Source organism: Rhea americana, unplaced genomic scaffold, assembly GCF_003343005.1.
Source record: "Rhea americana isolate MKP2758 unplaced genomic scaffold, rheAme1 scaffold_270, whole genome shotgun sequence".
Taxonomy (NCBI): domain Eukaryota; kingdom Metazoa; phylum Chordata; class Aves; order Rheiformes; family Rheidae; genus Rhea; species Rhea americana.
Genome location: NW_028186391.1, coordinates 981,409 through 1,002,939, shown reverse-complemented (window position 1 = coordinate 1,002,939; position 21,531 = coordinate 981,409). Strand labels below are relative to the sequence as shown.

The 21,531-nt window shown below is 46.4% G+C and overlaps 1 protein-coding gene across 4 annotated transcripts in view; it reads left to right on the top strand.

The window, feature by feature from the left end:
• The window catches only part of EXOC6B (exocyst complex component 6B), a 291,841-nt gene that overhangs the window by 122,118 nt on the left and 148,192 nt on the right, over positions 1 to 21,531 (top strand). For 3 of the 4 annotated variants that reach the window (XM_085308224.1, XM_085308225.1, XM_085308228.1), the window contains exon 7: positions 15,070 to 15,246. In XM_085308224.1, coding sequence (XP_085164350.1) covers positions 15,070 to 15,246 — 177 coding nt within the window. The remainder of the gene's footprint in view (positions 1 to 15,069; positions 15,247 to 21,531) is intronic. The other variant, XM_085308226.1, reaches the window with a different exon arrangement.

Below are 21,531 nucleotides of genomic sequence, written 5' to 3'. Positions count from 1 at the left end.
TTCAGGGATTAAGTGTTCTCCTTTTCTCTTCCAGTAGGAAATGAAGTTTGGATGGCTAGGCATGACATTAAAGTTCAGCTGGATTCAAGTGCTCCCCTTTCTTTTGCCCAGAGCTCTAACTAGTAGGTTACAGGTTATTTGTCCCTTTTAGAAGACAATGGTTTAAGCGCTGATGCTAGCAGATCAATGGATATGCCAATCCTGTCTTGTGAAAATGCATGCAATTCTTGGATCAGTAAAGAAATGGAAATGTGTATGGGGGCAGATAGAGCTGGCACAGGTAGGCGATGGGGGAGCTGAGGAGTACTGTGCTAGGCTGTGTTACCAAAGGCATTAGCCTGCCCCTCTCCTGATATGAGTAAACCTGTGTCTAGGAGAAAGTAGCTTCTTCGAGCAGACTTCCCCAGCACCGTTGGATAGAGCAACTTCAGGTGCTTGAGGATGCAGGTGCTGAGAGTGTGATCAGAAGATGATCATGAATGCTAGACATGTAATGCTGACAAAGCTGATGAGCTGGAAATTAGTTGTAAGCTTAGATATGATTACAGCAGTTGCAGCCATCCTGAAAATTCATGGCCCATGAAACATTTTGGAAGAGAAGTGTGTGTTGGCAGGGCATTTTTTTCGTTTGATTCATGCCGCAATGTTGGAATCGATGACACACTCCTGTGGCATGCGTGCTGATGGTGTTGAAGATGTTCCCCTACATATGCTGATGGCCATGTTATACTGCCTGGTTCAGTCCGCTTGAGTTACTCAGTCCCATGTGCAGACCAGATCCGTGTGGGAAGAGGCATGGTTCCCAGGAGCTGCCGATGCCGTAGAGTTGCCAGAGGAATGCAACGGCCGAGGCAGCTGTGAGTTCAAGGGCTGGGGTACCTGCCTCACTCGGAGTGACACATGTAGTCCGACAACTTCTCCGGTTTTATGTAATAACTTCTGATCAGCAAACCCAGCAGGATTCTACCTGTGTAAAATTTCAATGACGTGAGAGCAAACAGCGATGGTTAGTGATTGTGAGGTCTAACAACATTTTTTTATTTCCCCTTTTCTTTTTTCTTCTTCTTTTTTTTCCTTTTCCTTAGGAAAACACGTTTGTGGTGGTACAAAGTTGTCTTTTGTTTTCTAACTTTATCACTCTTCCCTCATGGAAACCTCTCCCTCGTACTAGTTTGGTTTAAGATAGTTCCACTGAATTGCTTACACGCTTTGGGGGGTCAGGTTCACACCTTGTGAAAAGCAGGTGCACATCCATTAACTCCAGATGGAGGCAGTRCAGTTGAAACCATATTGAATTTTTTTCTTCAGCTTTTCTTACTAACCTCATTCTGGAGCTAGATGACAATATGCTTATTTTTTTCCTCCTGTTTGTCAATAGCAAGTAGAGTTTCTTGCACAAGTGATAGGTCAATTATTGTTATCTAGATAGGGACAGCTGTGCCCCAGATGTGCCAATGGCTGTAAGAGAACTAGCAGAGGGGATGCAGAGAAGACCTCCCAGCTCAACTGAGAGGCACTGTTTTCTTTCTTATTTTTAATGGTATATAAATTAAAATTGGAAGGGGGTGGAGAGAAGGTGTGAGAATTTTCTTGTGGTTCTTTTCAGAGGTATGTTTTTATCCATAATAGATTTACAATATGCAGGTCCCTTTATTTGTTTCTATAAAATTAACTAGTAAACTTAAAATGGAAAAAAACTGGTAATGGGAACCAGGCTATCTTTGCCAATGCTGAAATGTTGCTATACTTACGAAAGGTAGACAAGGGCATTTTACCTTCTGCCAGATGTTATGCTGAAGTGCCACATGTTGGAGGGCTGTAAAATGTTTATTAATGGGAAGTTGGAAGAATGCTAACTTTCTAATTGCTTTTTTTTGAAAGCTGCTGTTTATTTTGGTCTTTTAAAAATGTAATTGTAATTTTGAAGCCTACAAGTTTAAATGTAGGCTAGCACTGCCTAATGTGGGAAGGATATGTTACCTGGATGAGTTTGTGAGCTGGCAGCCAACACTTCTGTGTCTTGCTCTAGAGTCAGCTAATTCTGACTCCCTGGAAAGATTCTTCAGCATTTCAGTGCTGAAAATTAAAGCATAGCCATCCAGTCAGTGGAAGTTTTGTCATTTGCTTCTGTTCAGAAAGGATTTTTTTTTTTTTTTACTACATCTATGATATAGTGACAGGATTGTCCTGTTGGAAGACCCTTTGGTGGTTTTGGATGAAACTTCTGTCTGAATGCTAAGCTATTGATGATAGTGCATATTATACCAGCTGTCCTTTCACAGAACCTCACAGAATGGTTGAGGTTGGAAGGGACCTCTGGAGATCATCTAGTCCAACCGATCTGATCAAGCAGGGTCACCTAGAGTACGTTGCACAGGATTGCATCCAGGGGGGCTTTGAATATCTCCAGAGAAGGAGACTCCACAACCTGGTCCAGTGCTCCGTTACTCTCACAGTAAAGAAGTTCTTCCTCATGTTCAGGCAGAACTTCCTGTGCTTCAGTTTGTGCCCACTGCCTCTTGTCCTGTCACTGGGCACTGTTGAAAAGAGTCTGGCCCTGTCCTCTTGACACCCACCCTTAAGGTATTTGTGGACATTGATAAGGTCCTATCTCAGTCTTCTCCAGGCTAGACAGGCCCAGCTCTTGCGGCCTTTCCTTGTAAGATGATCTTCTGATCATCTTTGCAGCCCTATGCTGGACTTTCTCCAGTAGAATCATACARTCAGTAAGGTTGGAAGGGACCTCTGGAGATCATCTAGGCCAACCTCCCTGCTCAGCAGAGTCTCCTACAGCATGGTAGACAGGGTTGCATCCAGGCGGGCCTTGAACATCTCCAGAGAAGGAGACTCCACCACCTCTCYGGGCAACCTGGTCCAATGCTCCGTCAATCTCACAGTGAAGAAATTCCCCCTCAYGGTCAGGCRGAACTTCCTGTGCTTCMATTTCTGCCCRYTGCCTCTTGTCCTGTCACACGGGACAACTGGAAAGAGTTTGTCYCCGTCCCCTTGACACCCTCCCTTCAGGTACTTGTACACAYTGATCAGATCCCCCCTCAGTCTGCTCTTCCCCAGGCTGAACAGGCCCAGCTCTCRCAGCCGTTCCTCGTAGGGCAGGTGCTCCAGCCCTCTGATCATCYTCGTAGCCCTACGCTGGRCTCTCTCCAGTAGCTCCATGTCTCTCTTGTACTGGGGATCCGAGAACTGGACACAGGACTCGAGATSAGGCCTCCCCAGGGCTGAGTAGAGGGGCAGGATCACCTCCCTCGACCTGCTGGCAGCACTTCCTAATGCACCCGAGGAGACCGTTGGCTGCCTTGGCCACAAGAGTACATTGCTGGCTCATTAACATGGTTAATCCTTTGCCTTAGTGAACTCTTGAAAACAGGTCATTAGGCAAGTGTGATTAAATTAATTAGTTTACTGTGATGAGGCAGTGTTCAAAGAGGGATTGAAGTGTAGAAGAGCTTCGTGGAAGCTTATGGAAGTTGCTCAGTGTTTMGGGGATGAAATCATGTTTGTGCCGAGATGGTAGTTGCCTATTCTAGATAACTGAAATGTGGATTTCCCTCCCTCTCTTCTTTCTGCTATATGTATATATTTTCTGCTATTACTTCCATGCTGTTGGAAGTGTGGCAATGGTCAAATTATTTGAAATTTCATTGTTTAAATCCAACCATCGTAAAGTGCTTAATGAGGGTAAGAAATGGCGCCCTGGAAACTGAGCGTTTTCTTTTCCTCCTTGAACATTCTTAAAAATATATTTGAGGAGGGGAGAGTAGGATTAGGGCTTTGACACATGCCTTCAAGTTGGGCTCCTGTCTCGCGTGCCGTGTGTTGCTCTAAAGGAAGTTTGTCACCAAAGCTGATTTATAAACCCCAGTGATGACTTCAGTGAACTCAGTTGAAATTCAACAGAAAATCCTTTCCCAAAACTGTCTGCAGGCAAGATGGGCTAATGCTATCCATCAAATCTGCTTTGGCAGGTGCTTTAGCCTAAAATTTCAATCCACGATAATGGGTTATTTTAATCCCTATTAAGGTTCCCTAATGAAAGCAAGGTGTTTGGAAAGTCTGTAACACCTGTGAATTCCTCTAATGTCACTTGAGGATATTAACACCTCTGCTCCTGGTTAGTCCCCAYGAAGGGATTCCAGAGGGGCAGCTAGGTACAGGTGGTTTGAGATGTCTAGGTCCAAAAAAACATCGCTGGCCTTACAAAAGTGGTCTGGCTGCATTATAATAATTGCACACAGATGGGATTGCAGGCTGCTGGGCTAGTGAGGTATTTTGACATGATAAATACAGATAAATGTCTGTATCAACATTCGAGCGATCACGTTTGGGCAGTGACAGCCTCAGCATGGCTTCTGTTTTGCTTTGTGTTGTACTGGTAATGAGTAATTACGATGTGAAGGCACAGTGTGCAATATTGAAACATTATTCTATGAAATATGCCTTTAGCTTGTGTAATATGTTTTATGCAAGGTCATTCTTTCTGAATTTATAGACAGAATTTATTGAATAATGCATAATACAAAAAAAGGSTGCGTATTAAGGTTTAATGAATAGTAGCGTTGATCTTTTCCGTCTTTGTTTTTAGTAGGGTTGTCAAGGGCTAGCATGTTTTGGTTGAGGAAGAACACGCTTCAAAGAAATAACCAAAAAAAACCGTTAGGCCGTATGGAATATTACTAAGGCATGTTGGCTTGGAAGGTCTCTGTGGATATTGTTTCTTCTGAAATAAGCAATCGAAGGCCAACTCTGACGCTCTCCCATCTTCCGGCTGTGGCTGATTCCYGGTTTAGTATGGAAATGCCAATGTTAGATGTCAAAGGCTTGCATATATGATGTTCGTGGTTGCACTGAAAGTCTCATATGTATTCTTAGCAAATGTTAGGCTCATGTGGCAACATCTGTGTTACTGTTCTGCCACTAGATTTGCAAAATTATATAGAATGGTGAAAGAGATATAACCGGACAGTGGACAGAATTGTATTGATTTATGCTTGATATTCCTCTTTCTTGCAGCACTTAAAAGCCTGTCTATAGAGTGAGATCCTGGCTCCATTAAGTCAGTGGCAGAGCTTTCTTTGAGTTTAATKAAGTCAGAATTTCTCCTTTGTAACCCCATGGGGCTTGAGCTCTGTTAAGCTTTGGCTGAGCTGTGATGGGATTCAGTTCAATAGTGGAAGAGTAGGACAAACTGTGGGAGAGAAGGSAAAAATAGAAAAGAAAGAAAGTAATGTGATAAATAACACTTTTTTTTTTCAGATTCATTTCTAGCCTGTTGCCTTACAAAAAGGAACCATGGCTATGATGGAGAGAAGTCGTGGCTTTGAAAAGCCCACAGTGCAGTTTCCGTATTAGCCTTTAGAGGGCAGATGATGTCCAGAAAATAGCAGGCTTGGGGCCTTCCATAATTTTTCTGATTTTGACTTATGTAAGTTCGGAGACTTTGAATGTGGCCTTTTTAAAAATGACTGATTAATTCTCCACTGGCTTTTAGTGCTTTAAAGGTGAATTTTATATAAACTTACAGAAGCAAGATGAGATCATTTCAAGCTTTGGTTTATCTCTGTATGTTTATTTCTAGTTTAAATGCTAAAAATTGTGATACAAGCAAAATACTAATTGTCAACATGTGGAGAAAAGTCTTGGGAACATACTGTAATAGAAAAGGCTTATCTACTATTTTGACTAAAAATGCATTTTTATGTTTTAAAAAGATCATTTGTTGACTTTGGAGAGTGGGTTTTGCACCGAGTAATACTGTTGTAAGTATGATGAATGTGTAATGCCTTCTCTCCTTCTCTCCTATAATCTCTTCCCTAAACTCCCCAACCCTTGTGCCTAGCAGTCTTATCCTTGGTGAGCAACTGCTTAGAAAAAAAGCTGTCTATCAGCAGGATATTCCACTATGTGCTTAAGTGTCAGAGGAATCTGTGTGAAGTGAAGTAAGCCAAGTAAAGTTTAAGCTCTTCTGTAAAGTGCTTTTCAGTGAAATTTCTCATATGGATTTTAGTCAACTGCTTGGAGAAGCAGAGGCTGTTTAACTCTGATTAATTAAAAACAGAAATAACAAAATAACSTTGTTCTTTCTTCTACTACTACCTCAAAGCTCTTGGATCAGGGAGAAGATGGTTATTCTTGAAAAAAGCTATTTAGCACTTAACAAGAAAAGTGGCTCAGCCCTTTGGGCTTATTTGTGGGTTTTTCATCAAGAAAAAACCCATAGAGGTTATTCCTGCATGGAAGGAAGTATTCCTTTTTGAAGGAAGAGTTTTTCTTTCTCTTTYAGTTTTGTAAAGGTGGGGATATCATGGCTATCTGTGTCCCTCAAGAAAGATGAACGAGATGCTGGCAATTTCTCCATTTGTTCTGGTTCATTCTTCAGCTGCTGTGATCCTTACCCCGTGYTACTGCTTACGTGTCTGGTACCTTGATACATGGCTGAAATTTTCCTTATACCATCACCTGCTTTGAGTTTGAAGTTGTCTGCAGTTTGAGCGAGCCCCTTCCGCCTGCCGGTAGAAAAGTGTTTATATGTCATAGAAAATAGAACCACAAGGCTCTCAAGAAGTCCTTTAGCCCAGCACGTTCTTCCCAGCTGTGGTCAGGGTTATGGAGCCCAACTCTACCATGTTTTAATCTAACGCCCTGTTAGGTCTCTAATGTCTGRGAGTCTCACTGTAGGCCATCTACTGCAGGGTGTTGCTACCGTTAATTCACCCTGTACCCCATGTTAGGACAACTTACCTGCTGCATCTTCTTGGCACAGAGCTCAGTGCCCTTGTGGGTCTGCGAAAGGTCTTTGGGCACATCTCAGAGCAGGTGAGTTGTCAGTGCGGACATGTTGGATGACGTTAACATCTTGGAGCCATTGCCAAGAGCATACCAGTAGGGTTTCTCCCATAGGGGAACGTTGGGAGAGAGCATTCCTGCCTTTAYTGTAATTTGTGGAAGGCTGCGGGCTGCATTGGTGCAGTTGGAGGCCAGCTGTGCGACCTGTATCTCAGATGATCGTGAATACACGCTTTCCCGACTGCAGATCTGGACTGTGGGCCAGATCTTAAGGGTATCTACTCCCCAGATCTGATTTAAGAGACTTACAAGCTGCCTTGTGGACAGGCCAAGGAGTGTTTTGTCCAGGACTTATTGCTTAGGGCTTTATCCTTTCCTTTTGTTTAGATGAGTCTTTGTGTGTTCTGGGATAATCGGGACCATCTAAGATAGGTGCTTTGAACATTGCGATTTCTCAGAATTCTTGTTTTAGTGGGGGGGAAAAAAACCCAGACCAGACTGATAAATGGAAACAAAAGCAGAATCTTAGATTCTTGAAAGGAAACTTATCTCCAAAATGCTAGACAAGGCCCAGAGAGAGAGACTGTGTGAAACATAGCAGTTTGGGAACTCCCACAGAGAAATGAGTAAAAGAGTGTAATTTGTGGCCAGGATATGAGGATTAACACTCTTTTTAATGGCATAATTTAAAACAATTTTTGAGGGTCAGTTTGGTCAAGATAAATAAGTGCAGAGCTGAGACTCAGGAACTGATGGGTTGTCATCCTTGTTTGGTGTCCTGGCGAGTGRGCAACTCTGCCTCTGTTTCCATTTCTTGACATGAAAAATGGGGATATTAGAGTGTTTCTTAACATACCAGTGCCTTTGAGAGGCCCTTACCCTCTAAACGGCAGGAGGGAAAATATGAATACTAATACTCAGAATTTTGGAATCGGCTTTTCCAACTTTGTTTTGCATGTGTTACCGTGGATTATGAGTGCGCAGGAGAGCCCTGTACAGTGTTAGACTGCAGACAGTTGCACCTCCAAGCCAAAGCAGTGCTCAACTCCTCAGCCATCAGCAAGCTGATACTGGTTTCTCAAAATACCCATAGGCCATGTCTCCCAAAGCTTTSCAGTCCAACACCTTTTCAATCTTTTGTGAGATGTAATTTGAATTTCGCTGCAAATGGCCATAGGTGTGATCGTTTTGCAACTTCTGAGGGTGAGACGTGAGATGAGACAGCAACCAGAAGGTTGCTTGCATCCATCTAAAGAGAGGTGAAGATTAGACATTGGCACTTCTGGTAGAGCTGCCTGCAGGCTGTGGTGACCAAGCTTTGGAAATCCCCATGTTGGGGRCGCTAATGCTGGTAACTGGAGACATCTCCCAGTACTTTCAGATGAAGGGAGAAATCATCTGGGCTGTTATACTGGCTGCAGGGCTTAGGTGCTGCTGTCTCATCACAGGACAAGACCCAAGCAAGAGCGAGTAGTGGGACATCRTGCATTTTCTCAGGAGCTTTAGATCAAAGCTCAAAACTGCCCCTTTACTGTTTCCCTCCTTTCTCCTTCCATGTCCCTTTTCTTCTGGMCTTTTTTTTGGCTTTTTTTCTTTGCAATAGAGTAAAAAGGCTGTTACTTCTGTCTTGGCAGAGAGCGTGTTGACATGAACGCTTGCTTAGAAAATCGTTGCTCGTCCCCAGTGCCCGAGGGGGTACGTAAAGCTAAGGCTTGATCCTGCCAGGTTTTGTCTGAGTTGGTCATCTGGGCATGGGAGGGAAGAGTGGGACCCATTCACCCTGGATGGGTTTGGTTGGGGTCGTCTCACCACTTGCTCCATTCCTGAGGTTAAACTGAAGCATGGGAGCTCCTGCTCTTGCTTTGAGTCATCACTAAGTCTCATCAATGTTGTATCAAAAGCAGCATTAAAAGAATCACTAGAGCGTGATATCTACCACTATGTATAGCAGGGGCTTTTGTATGAGGATGATCAGAACCACTCGGAAAATAGTTTTGAATTGTTGCTAAGGGTTAAGCACAGACTATGCATCAAGTCTCCTAACAGCGAGCGGCAAAGCTTTGCTCTGAGCCGGGCTTGCRGGCTGTTGGGACCGGTTCAACGGAGACCCGAGTCTCGCAGGTGTCGGGGCCGTGTTCTTTAATGTGTTTGAAATACCTGGCGGAGCCGCGGTCCTCCTCCTGCGATTAGCCACCTTATCTAATTTTCAGCTTCTCCACTCCGTGCAAATGTGTGAAATAAACCTTTTAATCGTGCGGCTGAGCTACTTTTGATGCCTGCTTGCAGATGGCTTGGTGTGGAGGCTAGATCACAYGCAAGTGTAAATCAACACCTGGCTCGATAAAGGACCTGTTAAAAATGACTTTTTGTCTTTTATTACACAACTGAGCTGGAAGGCTTGGTTGCCTAACTCCTTTTATCAGTGCTAATACGATAAACTACTTTTTGCAGCTCCTAAGGAAAGGAGACTACTGAAGTCTTAATAGCTCATCCTTTTCTCTTAAGTTCTGGATCAAAGGAGCATCTCCAAAGAACATTAGAGGTTTTATATATTTAGATATAAAATGTCAAATTAGCCAATTTACTCTTTACAATGAACTCCGAGGATGTAAATAATACTGACCTTGCTGTGTGGCTAAGGAAAATGAGGAGGAGAAGGGGGTGAGAAGAGATGAGGCTGAATCACTGCGTGGCAGCAAAAGCTGGGGGAAGATTCCTGGTTCCCAGATGCCTGCTGGATGCCGAAAGTTTGAGCAAAACCGTTACTTGGGACCTCGCTCTGCAGCATCGCGGCCTGGGCTTTAGCTTCCGAGGAGGAAAGTCCTTCCTAGGGAAGGAGGAGAGGGAAGTGGGAGAAACGTCCGTGCTGGGGAGAGCGACGCTTCGAACCTGCTGTCTCCAAACTGTTTTTTCTGATGACCCAGCTCCAGCAAGGCCGCTGCTCTCGGGCCCCGTTTCGTGAGCTGCGGGGGACCTCGGGCAGATTGCGTCGCCTGAGCACCACTTAACGCCGAGCGAGCAGAGAGGCAGAAGCTCTTACGTCTTGACAAGCGCCGGGGTTTTAGTTAAAACTCAAAACAGAAGCCGTGTCGGCGTGTTGAGTTTACACCTTGCAATAATAATAGGCGCTTTTATCTGATCTGAGAGGGGCTTTATAACTTTCAAATGGATCTCTGGCAGGGAGCCAGCCATGCTGTCATTTTTTATTAACTTTCCTTTTTTCTTCCCCTGTAGCCAGTCTGCTTTTTGTAATGCWGTTTAAGGAATATGTATTCCATTCCTGGGGATATTGTGAAACAATATTTTAAAGTTCTGTGTCGCAGCCCATTAGAGGGGTCTATAAAATAATCATWGCAGCAAATGCTCAGTAACTAATCAAAACCACCAAAGCTAACCGCAGTGGTACTTCAATGCTTTCTAAATAATAAAACCGCTTTTGCTGTGTCTTATCTACCGACTCATCAGGAAAGAGCTAATTAGGTTYTTCTTAAAAGTAAATATTGGCAGTTCATTGGTGGGTGGAGGTGACGGGAGGTAAGAWGTGCTCCCTGTCAACGTGGCAAACCAATGCCAAAAAATAAGACAGTCATAAACCTATAAAACACATATTATTATTGTTATTTTTAAAGCAGTTCATTGCCAGTGTAGGTGGTATATCAGCTTTCCCTTCTGAAGKACGTGACTCCTCTAGCTAAAGCTTTGAGGAACCCATGCCCACTCTGCGAGGCTGCTCACTTCTCCAGCTTAGTCGCACAAGACGCGCTTGCAGTTCATGGGCTATGTTCGCTTGGTCGCAAGYGGTCCTGTTACTGTGCTTAACTCTGCTACCGCCTCTCACTAGTAGAGTGAGCCGGTACCCTTAATTTCTCTTGCAAGCCAGGCCGTGCGCCTGGTCACTTGTGGCTCAGTTACGTGAGAATTTACAAACATGCAGTTGTGGCTCCAAAATTCAGCCTGGAAAGCTGCAAGGTGAGGACGGACTGGAAAATAATGAAGGCTAGTGACTCTTGTACGTCAGACTTGACAAAAAACCCCAAGAACCGAAGCTTTTTGGGCAGAATGACGTGGATATCGTGTAATGGAAGCCGATGGTTGGGGAGGGAAAACACCTAATGAAAATAGAAATTATATTCCCCTCCCTTGCTATTTTGATCCTCTGTTTCTCAAGAAACAGCAGCGAGAGAGTGATCCTTGTGGTTTTATTCAACCAGCAAAAGCTGCTAGYTCATCAGCTGTAGAAACGAGCAGCAGCTCCTAGGTGTCCCTTGACCAGTTACCACCACTAACGTAGGTCCCTAGCCCAGATGCACACCAGCAGGGTGGCAAGGGAAGGCTCTGCTTGCTTTCTCCGCCGTCCGGTTTGGACATGGCGTTACTTCTGGAAGCCGTGTGTCGTGTCCCGTCAGCGTGGGGTGATGCTGGGCTGCRGCGAAGCTGGCCAGCTTGTGTGCTCATCACGTGAGCAAATGAAAGTAACTCCATGCAGAGGGAGTTTCAGCTATGGGAACCCAACGCGCTGCATGTTATTGCTGCATGTAACGTTGGCTGTGAGCAGACATTTGGTTTCTTTAATTATTTTTTTTTTTTAATATTGTCCATGAGGCAGAGAGTTGAGAGGTTGATAGTCTCGTATAATAGAGCCAATCGGACCGAGTAACAGAAAAATGCACTTGCTTTTGTGTAAACCACACCAAAAGGTRAGGGGATTTTTTTTTATTTTATTTTTGTCCCTGGAGGGCTCTTCTCCTCGCCGCGGCCCCGKGCTCCCCCGTTTTCGGAGGGCGCGCTGGAGCGTCGCCAGCGCTCTGATGGGGTTTCCAAAGGGGGCCTCTTCAGAGGGCTCCCGGCGGGCCCCTCTGTGCCAAGCAGGACGTGGAGCTCCAAACGCGCCCGCTGCGCCGGCCGGCTCGTGCCCTCCGCGCGCCGCGTCGAGCTCCTGCCGCGCCGGGAGGGACGGGGCCGGCGGGGCGCGCCGGCCCTGGAAACTCCTCGGCTGTTAAGCCCGGATTCCTCCTTAGTTGCTTCCTCTGGGCCTCCTCTCGGCTCGCTTTTTCTCTCCAGGTGAAACCGAAACCTCGGTGACTTCACCCGAGCCCGCCGAAGTTAACAAAAACGTGATGTTCCTCGCTTCTCGGCCCCTTCAGTCCCTGCTGCTCCCTGCCGGCGGGCACGGCAGCGGGCTTGCGCGCCTTGGAGAGCGTCTCGTTACTCGGAGCTCCCCCTGCCCCCTCCAGATCGTGGAGGTAAAATCTGCCCCTCGTAGGCCGGAAAAATTAAAGTCACTGGGAACACCTCTCTGCTGCTTTTTGTGGGTCTATCCTTTTCTTTCTTTCTTTCTTTCCTTTTTTTTTTCGTTCCTGGCAGATCCCTGGGTTTTAATTCAGGTCAGAATTCTTCTGCTGATAACCTTTAGTTGGGGAACTAATTAAAACTTTGCAATAAAACAAAGGCAAAACACAGGATATGAATTTGSGTTTTGAACTCCCTGCCCTGGACCTTCTTCTGGAAGGACAGATTTCCCGAGCTCGGGAGTTTCAGGTCAGGGCTGTCCACTGCTCGCCAGATACTGAGAGCTGTATGCAGAGAGAAGGTATCAGTAGCTTTTGTTTGAAAGATGGAGGAGCAACACAATCTTCTGAGGCCGTGTCTACAAGGTTCTCAGCTGAGACCGAGTCCACACTCAGCCAAATACGTAATATGACAGGCCTGGAGCTCGGGTGGCAGAGCTCGCAGCCGAGCGTGCTGAGCTAACCGGCCGAGGGCTTCCTCTCCCACGACCGCTGGSTTTTCTCCTTGCTGTGCCCCGTTTAATGACCCCTTCAAAGCKCAGTGTTTTATGTACAACTTTGCGTCTTTCCAGTTCTTTTATTTCTCCTTTTTTCCTGAGGAAAAAAACCAGAGATTATATGAATCTGAGAGATTTTAATGAGTACGCTGGGCTTGCTTCTGGTGTAATTTGCAGTGGATTCGGCATTACAACTCGGTGGCGCTTCAGCTGGGTAATTTGCGCCGTGAGCGGGTGTATCTGAGRGGGGGGTCGAGCCTGGGCGCTCTTTGTTGTGTGGCCTTCAGACGGACCAAGCGCTTGTTCCCCTTTTTGAAGTCCTAATTCTCTTTAGATGATGTTGCAATGGCTTTCTGGAGAGTTGTGCCTCTGAAGTTAGAGATTTCTAATGCAAAAAAACACCCGCTTTTCCCAATTGCTTCAAGTATAGACGTCGCTAGCGAAATTTGTCTTGGGCGGCGTTCGGCTTTCGTGGTGTTTCTGCTTTGCAGCCGCTAGAGGTCAAGGCTGCGCTGCCGCGGCGCCCTGGCGCAGCGCGGCGGGTTAATCCTGCCGCGGGCGCTGAGCGCGGCGCTTGGGGCCGAGCAGCCCRTGCGGGCCTGGACGCGGCCAGGGGCAGCCCGCCGGCGGCGCGGGAGAGCCCGGCGCGCCTTGCGCGGGGAGAGGACGTGTCCGTGTAGCGCTTGGCTTTGGAGGTTCGCTGGATCCGGAARCTGGAAGCGATCCGTCCGACGGGCTCGTTCCCTCCGGGGAGGGGGTTGAGGGGAGCTGGCCCGAAAGAGCAGCTGTCAAAAGTCACTTATAACGTCTTTCTCTGGGATATTGATACTGTTTAAAATCAAAGTGTTTTGGCGGTTTACGCTCCAAGTACAACGCTTGCTTCTTTTTGCAGTTCAGGTAGCAAAACGCAATTTGTGGAGTTTTTTGTTGTTTTTTGGATTTTTTTTTGAGGTCCCGCTTGTTTTCAGTCTCTGCTGTTTCTGTAGCACAATCAGTTGCTGTGTCTGAGTTGCAATCTGAGCCGGCAAAAATTCGTTTAAATCAATGCCTTCGTTTTTGCTTTCCCCCTTTATCCATGAAAACCTGTCCCTTTGGATTTGGATTTTCCAACCTSTTTCTTCATTCATAACACCGCTGCAAAAGCAGCGCGTAATCTAAAGGTCGAAAGTCTGGTCTGAGGTGGCTTTGCTGGCACCGCTACCTGCAACAGGGCKTCCAGGATTCCTTCTTCCACCTAGAGTCAGGCTCTTTCCTAAGTGTGGGACATCGATGGTCCCTCTGGCCACCTCRGTGGTGTGATGTGCTGCTAACGGTTGAGCTGTGTGCGTGTGCAACTGCTGTATCAAACCCTCAGATACAGGCTCGATTTTGATTGTATGGGGAATTTGTATAAATGTAATGATATACATACACACGTGCGCTTGTATATGTATGTATTTTATATGTCTGCGCCGTCTAAAGTGACTGCTTTTTAGGAAGGCATCTGGATGATTTTCATATATTTTTCTCTCTTTCCATATATATGAATATAGGAGAGATTCTATAAATCTATGTGCCTGTATTCTTATAAATTTGAGTGTTTAGAGGGTTTATTTTCTGCTTACAGCAGAGCGCAAGCCCTGATGCACAGAACCAGTTAATTTGTTGGCCTGGCCTCTTCCCCTTGTGTTAGACGTGATGTTGCACCTGGAGTTCGAACTGTGCCCGTATGCCGTTCCCCCTCCGTGCACTTCAGYTTGAGCTTCACGGTCAAATCTCTTGGAACATCAGGACTAGAGGATTTTCCTGTCGGATAGCGTGCTCGCTAGCGATGAGGAAGCCAGCGYGGGTTTTTCTAGTAGACGACGTCTACTGACTGCTCTCGGGAGCAAAACCCAAGGACGAGGAGTGCGCGTGAGCGGTGGCACGAGGGAGCTCCGCAGAGCCCGCGTGCTCGCTCCCCGCGTCCCCGGCTCGCCCGGGGAGGGCGTCTGGGTTTGAACGCCTCTTACAGACCGCTCTGTAAACGAGCAACGCGCAGTGAAGATCTCCTGGGGTACCACAAAAATGCTTTCAGGAACCTCTGGGGTCCAGATGTGGACTGTTTTGTGCTGACACGGGTTGAAAAGAGAGGAACAAATCCAACAGTTAAGTAGGTCCTTTAATTTAGCCTGTGACAGTCACCACATGGCCTATGGGCTAATATTTCTGCATCTGTGCTGTAAATAGATCAATATGGCAGTACGATGGGTTTGGCATTTTGATTTGTGAAGAGTCAGAATGTTGTTTGTATTGTTGCATAATTGCTGCAATGGTTTTGAAATGAATCTTCTGTTTCTCTGGAATATCTGGGTTAGGAAAAACATTACATTTCTAAGTTCCATTAAGTGTGTGTTTTATTTTGCCTCATTTGGTGTATTTCATGACTGATTGCATCTTTTGGCTGAAAAAAAAATAAGTCGGAGGATGCCTATCATAAAACGTGAAATCTGCTTTTTTTCTAGGCACAGCAGCAAAGAAACCTGGACAATATTGTATCACAGCATCCCAGGATAAGCAGCGGAAAGAAGTCCAAGAAAGAAGTCTGCGCAAGCTCAGAGCTGGAGGTAAAAAACACTAGCCCCATGTCTGAGCAGGATTCGGGTATCCTGGATGTTGAAGATGAGGATGAGGATGAAGAGGTAACAGTATAACATCAAACCCAGGAGACTGGACAACTTGGGGATGACTTGAGTGTCTCGGAGTGTTTGCACCTAGCTTAGCCGTGCATGTTCTCATGCAGCTTATTGTAAAGATGTGGAATAGATCGGGTAGATGTTGGGTGGCTTTCAGGTTTAGCTGAACTCTTGCCCGTATTCTTGTTAGCAGGCTCAGCAGAGCGCCTTACACGGGTGTTACACGAAAATGGAAGAGCCCATGTGTTCTGTCCTCCAGGCCTTCTTCCAGCTCAAGGGCTGTGCTTCGGTGGCCTTTGCTTGCTCGGGAAGGCAGTCTGGTGTCTATCCTGAGCCATTTAAAAGAAGAAAAACTGCCGCGTAGTGTGCAAGATATTTGGCCTCTTCTGTGGAACGTATGTGTTCGTGACAGATGCACATTCTCTGTGCTGAGGAGGACTGGATTTGGACAGAATGTTTTAATGCGTTTTTAATCCCTTGATGTGCTCTGAATGCRTTGCTGCTCTGCTCAGTACGCGGCTCGATTCCCAAATATAGTGAGTGTGTGTGTGTGTGTAACATATTGTCTTTCCGACCCCTCGTCCCAGGTTCTAGAGAATAAAACATGTAGTARAACATCTTGGATTTGTAGCACCTGAAATGCAAGCTAGTCCTGTCACTGTGTGTTTCGGGAACAGCAGTGCAGAGGAATGTGGATACAGGGCACAAGGTGTTGAGCTTTTTTGATGTGTTCCATCATTTCATGCTATCTGGTCTTGCATTGGCCATTTGGGAGAGTTTTTTTCCTCTGCTACGCTGCATGGTTTTTCTTTCTCCGCTGAAGCATCTGTTATGTCAGGAGAATKGAATTTTTCAACTCCAACCTGTGACTGAATCGGGTGGTCTCTGCAGCCCTGGGCTGACGATCTGTGACCAGCCAGGGAAGAGGATGAAAAACAAGTTTCTAGTGTTAGCAGTAGCTTGGGTTGTGCGCTATGGTTCTGTGCTCATAGTCTGCCTTTTCCCCACCATGATCTTGTTCAGTTCTTTCCTCTTGATTTCTGCTGTACTTGCAGAGCAGATGGAGGAGAGCACTGCTTTCTTGCAGTGACCAAACTAGGGTTTGGCTCAGACCCCTTCATGCTGCACTAAAATCATCTGGGGTGATGCTTCTGCATTGGAAAGGAATTTGGAGTTTAATTAGAACTGAAATGTGTAAATGTTAAGAGGGAAGGCGTTGTTTTTAAGACCATAATTTGTACAGTGCAATTGAGAGAAATCTCTTAATGCAGTTTATCAAACAATTAACTAGTCTATTAAGTGGATGAAGTCCCGTGTCTTGGCACATTGAAAGCCAGACTGGTAGTAAGCCACTGGACTTATAGCAAGGATTAATCCTTCACTGATGAGAGCACAGAGGCTTCTTCAGTCGTTAGAGTGCTTGGTGGTTAGAGGTGCTCGATGGCCCGTTGGCACGTCAGCCCGAGAAGGCTGTGGGTTTACCCTGGCAGCGGAGCGACGCCGTTGGGAAGCCCAAGAGCGCGTTCGGCCGGGAGGAGCTGCTGTCCTTGGTGATGAAATYGGTGGCGAAGCGGCAGCGTGCCTGCGGGGAGCACGGAGGCGARCGGCGAAGGAGAATGTCTTCTCGTGGGAGCTAGCACAGCTGGAGCTCTCATCTTGAATGGAAGCACACTGAAACAGCCATTAAACCTGAAGGAGCGTTAGGGGTGTAAAATGCTAACGCTGGACCCTTTGGTAAGGGCTCGCTGAAGTTACAGGCCAATTGCAGAATTGTTTTCTGTGGTTGATAGATTCATTCCAAGCTTTTCCTCTTGTAGTATGACTTTTTCTCCTTCTGATTACCTTGTCTGTGCGGCAATAATAGGCAGACTTAGAGTCTTAGAATCAATACTAATATGGGATTTGAGTCTCCAGACCTAAGCTCAATTCACTAAAATTGGTAGGGTTAAGTATTGCCCTACAAGGCATTTCCCTACAAGGGAATTGTATCGCATTTTGTGTCTAGCCATCGTATTGTGGAGTCCTGAAGGTTGTGTGGGCACATGTTGTTTCCTGTGTTTAGCTCCTCTGACACGGCAACATTGCTTAGGCTTATATTTCCCTAGGAAATATGGAATACTGCTAACCAGAAAGCCTGGAGAAGGAAATGACAGCCCTTGGAAAATAGTCAGTGGACAATAAAGAAATGATCTGCAGTCATAGCCATTCCTGTTCACTTGGCTCAGCAAAAAGTGCTGACCAGTATTGCCAGGACTCTGTTTGAAAGACAGCAGTGGCTGCTGGCTGAATATGGGGAGGGAAGAGTGGAGGGTGAGCTCCAGATCTACTCCTRCTCAGGACTGAAGACAGGATTGTCCCAGCTGGTGCTTCTGATTTAAGCTTTTGGGAACACACAGCTGCTGATCCCAGAATATGGAGTTCCCCAGCTTGGCTGGATGGAGTAAAGATCCTGTGATTTCCTCACCCATATGGAGCAATCCTTTCATTCCTGTTGCAAAATTCCCAGGATAAGCAGTGCAAGGGAATAATGAGCCAARGTTCTGCTTAAGTTAAGTATATTCTAATACCAGTCGTGCTCTCCTTTGGAGTAGTGTAAGAGAGCTCTGCCAGCTGCATTCAGAAGGAGCAATGTGAGGCACGGTTCATTAGAGTTCTCTAGTTTGGAGACATTGTGGTCCAGACTTAGCCCAGCTGATGTACGGACACTTCACTGRGATGAGAACTCGCCGAATAAGTGGAGAAAGTGAGTGGGCACAGCTGTAGATGATGCAGCCTGCTGAAGRTCTGAGTGTCTTATTGAAAGCCTGATATCTTTTTGATGTTCTAGCTACTAAAGAAGAGCGGATCTTGACCTTCAAACAAAAGGAGAGCACCTGCAAGTACCCTCTGTGCTTTTGGAGACTAGGTTGCTTCCTCATGGAAACTGAGGAACATCTACTCTCCTAGTGAATCACAGAAGTTGGAAAAGGCCTCTGGAAGTGTCTAGTCCAAACTCCTGCCTTAAGCCGGACCATCAGTAAATGGTGGTCCAGCTGTAGCTGGATGGTTCARCTGTAGYTTAATTTAGCTGTTTCTTTCTTTYTTTTTYYTTTYYTTTTTTYYTTTTTTTTGGAGAAATTCTGCAAGGATGGAGATTCCCCGCAATTTTAAGCATCCTGTTAGGGTTCAGCACAGCTGTCCCCACYCTCTGYGTTTAACTCAAAGCTCAGCGACAGAGCAGGCCGGCAGAGGGGATAGAATGAGACCCAAGGTCCCGAAGTTTTCACTTGACCAGGTTTGGGGGTTTGGTTTTTCTTATACCTTACGTATGAATTGCTTTGCTGTGTAGGGGAAGGCTTAAGTTCGGTTTCTGTGAATGTCAAGTTTCTGAAGGAGGATCTGCATTTTACAGCAAGGAGCCCCACTGTTCTGCTTGGGCCGATTGTACCCCTTTTCCTAGACGCTTTTTTACTAGAAAGTACCAAGATTGTCCAGRGTCTTCTGATTTTCAGTGACTTTTCTTTTTTTGAGTTAGTTTAGCATGTCAGGATGTTTTTGTGGTGGTCCTTGAAAAGGACCTGATGGGGGTCTGTGGAGCACTTGGTTTGACTCCCTGGTGCYCCTCTTTGGGAGAGGGGGAGTTGTAAGGAAGAACAGCACGCTTCAGAGTAACGACTGCTCCATCGTCATTGAAGAAGGARTCACGAAACTGCAGCCAGCCTCGTATTTGGCCGAGCAGTTTGGCACTGAGGATATTAGCAGGTGTGAGTCGGAGCTGAAACTCCTCAAGCTCCTGGCAGTCTTTCACTTGACCTGGCTATAGGAATCATTCTCTAAATGATGTAATAGATTTATCCAATTTTTGGGAGCTAGAGCAGGGACCCCAGGGAGCCCTCTGGACTTTCCCAGATAACTGGACCCTGTTAGGTGCCATCAGCCTTCACCTTTTCTTGCTTCCACTAGTAATTATGCAAAAAACATGTTGGATGCTGTGAGAAAATCTCTTTCCAGACAAAGCTGTTTTTCTCTTGTCTCTGACGCCAGCCAGAATGAGATCAGATAGTCTGCAGGATGCTCTCGCCAGGGCCAGYGTTACACTGTGGTGAGCACCCTCTTCACCGCAGGAATAGATTCAGGGCTTTTTCCCCCCTGAGGTTAAGCGGTGGCCACGCGCTAGAGCAGTCGGAGGACACCGAGACCAGGCGCGGTGTAGCAAAGCTACAGCACGCTTGGTCCCCTGCGTCCGTTCAGCACGAGATGAATCGCTTAGCGGCCGCTCRTACCGAGAGCGCTCCGGTGGCGTTGGCTGAAGCTGTGCAGAAGCAGGACTGCTTTCAGGCACGGAGGTCAGCGGGCTCGTTCTGCGYGGCAAGAACGTGCGGAGAGACCGTGCCCGCTCCTTCGGGCTTGAGCCCTTGGGCACACCCCTGCTCCTGCAGCTGCACGCTCAGCTGCCGCTGGGCGTCTACGGACTTCACTCCATGGGTCTAACTAATGCGTTAGTCTATAAAACACCTCTCCTGAATTCCTGATACTGCACCTGTGGATTTTTTTTTTCTTTCCTCGCTGAAACGGGGCAAATACATGTGTGTCCGTGTCACATCTTTACATCAAAAAGCAACAAGGGTCCTAGATTCAAGCYGTCGTATCACAAATTTACCTAAAAGCAGATCAGAGCATCCCTTAGCTCTGAGACCACAATGCAGAACTTACGCTGAAAACCTCTCTTCCATGGGTTAAATTTGCTAGAATCGGTGTTTAACCCAACTTGAAAGTGCCTTTCCGAAGGGAGAAGGTTCAGCTGCTTGGAGACTGACGGGTCTGCCAGGGCTCCCAGTACCGGCAACGTGCCAGATGTGCAGTCGGGGAATGAGGCTCGTGATGCTGATGTTTGTGGAATGGGAAAAWTTAGGAGAAGATGAATACGTTCTCTGTTCTGCAAATTAAAAGCGAAAAGATTAGGCTGAAGTGCAGCTGTCAGGGGAGTCGTCGTTCTGCTCTTGAGGAGGCTCTAGCTCTGATTTTGTTGCCAACTTTGAAAAAAATCAAAGTTTTTCTTTCTTTCTTTCTTTTTTGAACAGTGGTAGTGCAGCTTTTGCTAAGAAAATCAAGTAGCTCCTAAAGAGGAGCTAAGCCTGAATGATTAGGTATGTCCAGTCATTTTTGTCTGTTTTCCCGGGGATGGGGGGCAAACCCCCCAAACCAAATCCCCAGCTGCCTAATTTGAGGGTGTCTGAGGGTGACTTTTAGTGAGAGTTCGTTTCCTTTCTCTCCTCAAATTTGGCATTTCTTTGATTTCCACTGCTGGATGGCTGTTTCATCTGTCGCGGGACTGTGGCTCTACGTGGAGGAGACGGTCTGTTCTTTTCCTTAAAAATACGCTGTCAGTTTGCATCCTGCATAAAATCTTAGGGCAGTTTTTGATCCCCTGGATGCACGTCTTTTTGTTTGCTGGAAGCGCTCTAGGGTTTGTGCATCCTTGTCTGATAGTGTTTTAACTAGGTTAACAATTTAAAAACTGTTGATGTCTCGGAGAGATTAATTTTGCAGAATAGACCAGGATATTTTGTGTGTGTGATGGGGCTTAAAAGTCTTTGCAGAAGAACAGAGCCTGTGAAAATGTTGCTGTCATCTTTGAAAGGATTTCGCCGGGCCGGTGAAGTTGATTTCTGGCAATCGCTCGATTGCACAAGTCTTTATCAATTGTATTTCTCAGCTAGTGCCCAAAACCCAAGAGGAGCAAGAAGGTTTGATCCTAAATTCCAGCTCATAGTAAAACATTGTCTGCTTTGATGGGATATGAAGAGATGACAGATTTCCCTCCCTCCAAGGAAGGTGGGACAGACTTGGGGTCCATCCCGTCCGCATTGCTGGCGCTGATGGTTGTCGCCGGAGGACGACTCGGTYGAGCGTGCAACCATCCTCCCCCGCCTGCTCTAGCGATCTCCAGCGGTTTGGTGTTCGGTGGTTTCTGAGCTGAAAGTATTTTATGGTTTTACCAACTAGAGATCGATTACACTTGATGCTGCGGGAACAGAGCAAGGCAAAAGCTGCACTCAGAGGAGTCGGCAAACTAAACGAAATCTGGATTGGGAGCTATGGAGGGAGCCTGAGAGGAGCTGGGCGACCGTGAATGCAGAAGGGAGCGAGCAAGAAGACGTGATAAACCTGGCAGCAGCGCAGCAAAACTGCTGCTGAGCGTTTGCAATCATCAGATTTAGTTTTTTCTTTTAAAAGATACACGCAAGAGATGTTAGCACGGCCGGTAGTCCGTGCAAGACGAGCGGTGCCTGCGCTTCACCTTGAACCTCG